Source organism: Prorops nasuta, unplaced genomic scaffold (genome assembly GCF_024137725.1).
Source record: "Prorops nasuta isolate Cenicafe-Biocafe unplaced genomic scaffold, Cenicafe_Pnas_1.2 PNAS00013, whole genome shotgun sequence".
Classification (NCBI taxonomy): Eukaryota; Metazoa; Arthropoda; class Insecta; order Hymenoptera; family Bethylidae; genus Prorops; species Prorops nasuta.
The window spans coordinates 5162242-5170672 of NW_027116810.1; the positions used below are offsets into that span (position 1 = coordinate 5162242).

The following is an 8431-nucleotide window of genomic DNA, read 5'->3' on the forward strand; positions in this document are numbered from 1 at the left end:
TCATGCCTTTTCCTTTATTCGTATTTTACCTCTTTAGTTAAGGATTATCGTAGCCGCTTTATCGAAGGCCTCTCCTAACCAGACCCCTCTCCATTATCCAGATCGGGACCGAGCTGGCCCAGCATTTTGGGGAAAATATCACTATATCGAACAAGTGGATGATGCAGAGAGTAATGTACTAGAGAGAAATGGTCTATGTGGACCTGGCACCCAACCTACCGTTCCTAGAGTTTATTTAGAGCATTTGGAGAAAGACGTAGGAATCATCGCGTATTAGTTTTTGGCTGTATCGTATCGTTTCCCCAAATACCGTTTGGTCGAGTAGCCGTATTTTGCTCTACGCGGCGAGTTTTATCCACTAGGGATTTTTGCCGCGTAACAATATTTACTTACCACCCGCCACGATGGCGAATAATTTCCTTCCTCGGTGGTCCCTTAGGCCTCTATCATGGGGCCTCGCCTTAGCAACTTGCTGCTTTCTGGTTGTTTTACCCTCCATTACTTTCTATGCGTTATTAATCGTGTCACTTTTAATTTCGATGAATAAATCATTACAAATAACAGTACGTCTCAAGGCAAGTCAATATATAGGAAGACCCCCACCTTACCGAAAAATGTTACAAAACTGCTGACTTTACGTCCACGAAAAAGTCACACTACACATTAGAATATTGAATATTGCTTTACTTTTACGCTATAAGAGTAAACGTTGAATAAAAAATTGAATAAGAAAAATGTGCGAAACAATGTCCCAAGTTGGCTCCGTACCTGTGGTCAGAAGGGAAGGTGTTATTCTAGAATAAAATATTCAAAGCCAAAGATAAGAGGTAAAAGTAGTTTTTATTTAAATAAATAAAATGTACAAAAATTTTACAATATTTACAAAGAACCGCTAGACTAATGATCGACTTTCTAGGGAATTTGCTCTCGTCAACTTCTAGGGAATTTCGATCTACGAAGATTCCCTAGAACCCCAGAAAACAGAATTCCCCAGAAAGGAACGCGGACTTAGAAGCTCCCGGACTGGGCAATTTTCCCTGGAGTATTCCCCAGTAAAATCCCCAGCCACGGGAGTAAGCGAAATAGGAGAAGTGGTTTTAGGGAAGGGGAAGTCCCCTTACCCCTCGGCCTACTTCTCCTAGAGCTATAGTGGCTCCGAGCCACCCCAACCCCTAGGGTGAATGCTACCCCTCCCGCTACCCAACTCTTTCGAGAGCCCTGGACTTGAGGGTCGGAACACTGGGTCCGAGGTAGTCCTCGGAGGCAGTGTGGAGGGGAAGGAGAGGGTTAACTTCTCCCGGGCAGTCCCCGGAGAAATTTCCCCTTAGGAGGGAGGATATTGCCGCAGAGGGGTAGTCCTCTCTTGGTAGGCGGTGGGTGGTTGGGTGATACTTACCAAAGATCTACCCGTCGAGTTCGCCAGTGGAGGCGCTCGTTTGCTGGCCAATAGGAGGCGCTGCCGTTGAGTCGTCAAAAAAAGCCGTGGAGGCATCAAAGGATGCTGCTGTTGCTGCTGTCAAAGCAGCGGCCGAGCAAGGCTGAGGTGCGATGGCTCCTTATCAAGGACCCATCTATATAATTACGCGACACTAATCTTGCCAGCGAGAGAGCTGCTGCGGGCGCTGACCACCTAGTGGCCAAGCGCGCAAGTAGTGTCGCTTCGCGGCCGCGACGCGCCAGGGCCAGAAGAGGCGCAAGCGCGCCGCGGAGAGAGGGACAGATAGAGCGGCTAGACGCTGTCGGTCTAGCCGTCTATTGTGAGCGCAATAGAGATGGGAGATATAACAGAGAAATGCGGAATCTACTTCGCAACATTTTCTGCTCCTCCCAATCTCGAACAAACTCCCCCCATTGACGCGATGGCGTCAAGACAAGGAAGAAGAAAGTTAACTCAGTTTAAAACAAATTTATTTACAAAAAAAAAAAATAAAATAAAAGATATAAAACAGATAGGGACGAGACGACTATTTTTTCAGCTTCATATGCAGCTTCGCTGAATGAAGCTCTAGGGCCGGCGACCACCGCAGGGTTATTTTGCCCTGCGGAGCCCAGGCCTTCCAGCGGCGCAACTTCAGGGCCGTATAGAGGGGCACCTCTATCTCCTGCCCGAATGCCCGGACTCTGATTTTTTTAGCATTGCGCTCGAGCTCCCTGGCGCTGGGATCGTCGAGGACTTTCCCAGACCAGTTCGCCGAGGCAATGCTCTTCTTTGAGGCGATGACGGGCCTCTGCCGTCTCGTCCGCGGTCGTACTGCTGGGGTTGGAGGTGGTGGCGGTGCCGGCGTCTCCTTTTGCCCCTCCTGGAGAATATGGCCGAAAAGCCGCCGAAATTCAGACTCCTCCCGGGGGGCATGTAACTCGAGGACATCGTCCCCCTCGTCCTCATATCCGATGCCCAATAGGTGAGCCCAGGGATAATCCGCCATGATCAAATCTCACTGCACCAAAAAGGTAAATGATGAGTACGAAGACTCAGTAAGTATTTTTGGAGTTTTGGAAGAAAAGACATGGCGGAGATCATAAGTGTTCCTGAAGGTTTGGAACAGGAAACAGGACGACCTGAAGAGTTCCAGGACGCCCGAGAGAGGAGGTGGTAACCTGAAGAGTCCCAGGAAACCAGGAAAGAGAATAGACAACCTGAAGAGTCCCAGGAAGCCAAGAAGGAGAAAGTTAAGCGACCTGACGAGTCCCAGGAAGCTTGAGAAGGAAAGATGACAACCTGAAGAGTCCCAGGAAGCCGTAAGGCAGGGTAAAGATAGACCCTGATGCGACCCCAAAGCAAGGGCTAAGAAGGGAGTTTACCCAGTTGCGAAAGACTCCGTTGAATCTCTTTTCTCGCGGTTTTAACTATCGCTACGCGAGCTACCCCGTCTACTCCAGGAACTAGTTTGAGAATCCGCCCCAAGGTCCACATGCGCGGGGGGTTGTTGGGTACTTTGATCAGTACCAGATCTCCTTCACCAAATTCCGAGTTAGTGTTCTGCCATTTTGGCCTATTCTGCAACGTGTGTAGGTATTCGGAAGACCACTTCTTCCAGAATGTCTCGGTGATTCTCGTCACGGTTTGCCAACGATTTAATGATGATTCGCGTAAATCCAATGTGGAAAATTCCGGTGGAGAATTTAACGCCCGACCTGACAAGAAATACCCCGGAGTGAGTACGTCCAACGACTCAGGATCATCATGTAACCGAGAAATAGGCCGTGAGTTGAGGCAGGCCTCAATCTTGGTCAGCAGTGTGGTCATTTCTTCGAAATTTGGCACGAAGACTCCGAGGGAGCGCTTTAGGTGGTGCTTCATACTTTTTACCGCACTCTCCCAAAGACCGCCCCAGTGAGGAGTGGCGACCGGAATGAATTTCCACTCGATTTCGCCGAAAGAATCGGTTTTCTGAGCGCGGGCGGCTTCTACAGCGCATTGGTAGGCGCGTTTGAGTTCTGCGTCCGCTCCTTGAAAGTTGAGGCCGTTGTCTGAGTACATGACGGCGGGTTTTCCACGACGAGAGATAAAACGAGACAGCGCGGCGAGGAAGGCCTCGGTATCCAGTCGAGAGACGAGTTCCAAGTGAACAGCACGGGTAGATAGACATACGAACACGGCCACGTAGCATTTTATGGCTTTTGCATTACGACCGTGATGTAATTTCACCAAAAAGGGCCCGGCATAGTCTACTCCGGTGTGTTCAAAAGTAAAACTGCGAGAAACCCGAGCGGCAGGAAGTGAACCCATGAGTTGGTTACCGAGTTTAGCGCGTTCGCGAACACACGTGATGCATTTATGAACACATGATTTTACTAGATTTCGCGCATTCACGACCCAAAACATTTGTCGCAACGTGGACAAGGTTAATTGGAGTCCCCCGTGAAGTGTCTCTAGGTGGGTTTGCCTAATGAGTATGGCAGTTAAGTGACAATCCGGTTAAATAATGGGGTGTTTCATTTGTTCAGAAATTTCGGCGTTCCGAAGCCGCCCCCCTATTCTTAAGATTCCTTGTGAATCAATGACCGGATGTAAGGAAAGAAGCTTTGACCGCGACGGTAAACGTAACCCATGATTCAAGGCTGAGATTTCGCTCGCGAAGTTTGTTCGTTGAACAACCTTTACCAAGGCTTCAATCGAACTGCGAATTTCCGATGCAGACAGGAGGGAGTCCTCCCATTGGCCGGTTTTTCTGGTCCGCTGGACAAATCGAAGAACATAGGCCATAACTCGGACCAGTTTAGACCAAGACGAAAACTGATCAAAAAACCAACACTCAGTTGTGTCTAGTTGAGCGGTTAACGCTACCTTCCGACTTTCTTCCTCGGTTTCAAAGACCTGAACAGGTTTTGCGGTGTGCTCATGGAGAAAAGCAGGCCCATGCCACCAAAGTGAGTCCTCTGATAACTGTTGAACACTGGTTCCTCTTGAGCACAAGTCTGCAGGATTCAACTTAGTGGGTACATAATGCCAGCTGGCTTCCGGTAAATGCGTTTGAACGTACGAAACGCGATTGGCCACAAATGTCTTCCAATGGACGGGTTGCTTTGCTATCCAAGCTAACGCGACCTGTGAATCCGAGTAACACCGAATCGCATCACAACTCCCGACCAAGCTTGTCTTGACGTGAACCAACAACTTGACTAGAAGTGCGGCTGCAACCAACTCCAACCGAGGTATTGAAGTGGTCTTAATCGGCGCGACCTTTGTTTTGGACATTACTAAATGTACCGAAAGATGACCGTTTTCGTCCGTGAGACGTTCGTAAGCGACTGCACCGTAGGCCAGCTCTGAGGCGTCGCAGAATCCGATTAATTCGCATTTTCTAGTAGTAAGTGATCGACCAGTCCATCGTGGAATACTCAAAACCTGTAAGTCGCAGAGCTGCTCATAGCACTTGAGCCACTTTGACTGAACAGGCTCAGGAATCTCTTCATCCCAAGAGAGTTTGAGTAACCAGGTGGATTGCATTAACTGCTTTAAAGTGATGACTATAGGAGAGATCCATCCCAAGGGATCAAAGATCTTAGCATTCTCTGATAAGAGGATGCGTTTGGTTAATACACTAATAGACGAAGGAGAAACACGGAAGCGAAAGCTATCATCCCCGTGATCCCAATATATACCCAAGACTTTACTTGACCCAGCAGGATCCTCAAAGAAAGAGTGCAGCTCGGTAGGTTCAAGCGGGGACGTCCCCGGCTGATTGAATGCCCATTTGCTCAAGGAGAAGCCCCCTTTCGCTAGTAGAGCGATGAGTTGTTCCCTGACCGAACTGAGTTGTTTTAAGTCATGAGCCCCGAAAAGTAAATCATCTACGTATGTAGAATTGAACAAAACATCCTGCGCGAGAGGGAAGTCAGCCCCGTCCGTGGAAGCTAATTCGCGCAAAACTCGCGAGGATAAGAAAGGTGCCGGTCCCGTACCGTAGGTCACCGTGTTGAGTTCGAAAGCCTGAAGCTCACCGGAATCAGTCTTCCATAAAATGTTCTGATACTTGCGGTCCTCAAAACGCACAAGAATCTGTCGGAACATTTTAACAATGTCCGTCACGCCAACATATCGAAAGGCACGCCAATTCATTAGGATCCGCGTAATGTCCTGCTGGAGCTTGGGTCCAATGAATAACGTGTCGTTAAGCGATACGCCAGTAGAGGTTTTAGAAGATGCGTTGAATACAACGCGAATCTTTGTTTTCTGGTTCTCGGTCTTAAAAACTGCATGATGAGGCAGAAAGACGCGAAAATCAGAGTTCAAAGGAACAGGAGACATATGTCCTAACACTTGATACTCCTGTAAGAATTGAGAATAACTTTCAGCTTGTTCTGGAGAGGTTTCCAATCGCCGAAGTATTCGTGTTAAGGTTTTCTCTGCTACCCGAGAGGAAGAACCTAAGCTGTGCTTCTCGATGTCGGATCGAAAAGGTAAAGCAACGACAAAACGACCTGAAGAGGTGCGTGATACCGTGTTCACAAAATGTTGTTCACAGAGGGAGTCCTCTGTGGACATGGGTTTGACTTCCGGGACTTCTTCCAGTTCCCAGAAGTCGCGAAGAGTTTTTTCTACCTCAAAGCAATGATGCACCGTGACACTATGAGAGCGACCATTCTTGGGTACGACCCCCGAAACGATCCACCCGAAAATAGTCCGCTGAGCAAGCAACGTATGATCAGGAGAATGCATGTACGGGCCTTCCATCAATGCTGCAAGATAGTCTGCACCAATGAGCACATCAATTGGAGCCCTGGTTGAAGCGAAGTTATCAGCCAGATCAATTTTGCTAAGTGCTGGAAAGGACGACGGAGAGTAAGTCGGAGGCATATACTGAGTAATCCTTGGTAAGATCAATGCAGTTACGTCCAACGAGACACCGTGTCGTGATAGAGAATGAAGCGTAATCTGTACCTCTGCTCGAACGTTTTGAGCCGAATTCAGAGAGACGCCATGAATGGTTGCGTTGACACGTTTTCGTGATACCCGTAGTTGCTGAGCTAGATTTTCCGAAATAAAGGAAGTTTCGGAGCCCGTGTCAACTAAACCGCGGACTATAATACGAGAACCGTCATGAGCGTCGATTCTGGCAGAAAAGGTGGCCAATAGCACTGATCGGGTGTCGGAAACACTAAGATGTGTTGTAGTATTCGAGCTAGAGGGTTCTGGCTCGGAAGAGGAGTTGACCGCGGAGGTAGACCCCCGTGCCTTTCTCCCCCCGGTGCCAGATTTGTCAAAATGTAATAAAGTATGATGCATTTTACTACATTTCCTGCATCGTGACGAAGAAGAGCAATTGGAGCAACTATGCCCGGGCCTCAGACAGTTGATGCAAAGATTCTGTGAAAATGCGAACTTTGAACGGGCCTGAGGGGTCAATGCAAGGTAGTCCTTGCACTGATACAAGAGATGGTTACTACCACAGTGAGCGCAACCGGTACTATTCACGCTAGTAGCGTGTGACTTCAAGGATCTCCCCGATTCCTTTTTGGAAGTTTTAGGTTTGGTACCTAATGATTGCAAGGAGTTAATATGACGCGTTAGAAACTCAGAGAATTGAATGAACGAGGGATAATCCTTGCTGCTTCCCGGATACATTTCCCAGGCTAAACGAAGGGTGTCATCCAGTTTGTTCTTCAGCGAATGAACAATTATGGGATCCCATTGATCGACGCCGTATCCCATAGTTTTAAGGGCGTTGAGAGCAACCGTAACTGAGTCCCTAACTTCTTTCAGAACCTTAAAATTATCACCCCGAAGCGTGGGTACTTGCGAGATTTGATCTAAGAACGTATCCGTGATCATCCGTTTGTCAGTGTACCGAGCTACCAGAGTGTCCCATGCTATCTCATAGTTCTCGGAAGTGATCGCTAAAGATTTAATGACCGTAGCTGCTTCTCCTTGCAAACAGGATTTTAGATAATGGAACTTGTCCCGACCCGAGACATACACTTTGTCGTGAACAATGGAACGGAACGTCTCATAAAAGTTGTTCCATTCTAAATAATCCCCGGATAACTTCGGTATATCAATAACGGGAAGCCTAATGTGGTTTATTTCGCCTGAAGGCGCAGTGGGACCTGATGCCGACATGCCCTGATTGGGTCGAAGTTCATCTAGATGTCCTAGGATGAATTCTTCCGCGTCACTATGGGCATCAAGGGCCGCTTGATACCAGTTATCGGTTACGTACTCCATTTTAGCTAATTCGGCCGGTTTAGTGTGAGTAGTGATCTTAACGTGAGTTTTATGCAACACGTTAAGCCACTTCTCTAAGGCTGCTAGCCTATCCTCCAAGAAGGGAAGGGTGAAATTGTGCACTCCACGCTTCTTGATGTTAACGACCAACCGAACGAATTCATCCCGAATCATGGGCACGTAATTGATTGCTTCTAATAATTCCCCTGCGCTAGCCATTTTGAAACTCTATTCCAGAACAAACCACAATCCAAAACACAGCACGGAATGCCCACTCAGGAACACTGATGCACTTCGAACGTTTTTTGCCGGAAATCCGGCTCGAAGGACCAAAAATTTGTGCGAAACAATGTCCCAAGTTGGCTCCGTACCTGTGGTCAGAAGGGAAAGTCTTATTCTAGAATAAAATATTCAAAGCCAAAGATAAGAGGTAAAAGTAGTTTTTATTTAAATAAATAAAATGTACAAAAATTTTACAATATTTACAAAAGAACCGCTAGACTAATGATCGACTTTCTAGGGAATTTGCTCTCGTCAACTTCTAGGGAATTTCGATCTACGAAGATTCCCTAGAACCCCAGAAAACAGAATTCCCCAGAAAGGAACGCGGACTTAGAAGCTCCCGGACTGGGCAATTTTCCCTGGAGTATTCCCCAGTAAAATCCCCAGCCACGGGAGTAAGCGAAATAGGAGAAGTGGTTTTAGGGAAGGGGAAGTCCCCTTACCCCTCGGCCTACTTCTCCTAGAGCTATAGTGGCTCCG

General features: G+C 47.8%; 1 protein-coding gene across 1 annotated transcript; it reads right to left on the reverse strand.

The window, feature by feature from the left end:
* Nucleotides 1-2785: 2785 nt before the first annotated feature.
* Nucleotides 2786-3730, reverse strand: LOC136778128 (uncharacterized). Its single transcript, XM_066734736.1, has one exon. It carries the CDS (start codon nt 3728-3730, stop codon nt 2786-2788), a length of 945 nt encoding a protein of 314 aa, XP_066590833.1.
* Between the last annotated feature and the right edge of the window lie 4701 nt (nt 3731-8431).

Bases quoted from the DNA above. Each gene is read 5' to 3' on its own strand.
- LOC136778128 (XM_066734736.1), bottom strand. From the start codon at position 3,730: ATGGGTTCACTTCCTGCCGCTCGGGTTTCTCGCAGTTTTACTTTTGAA.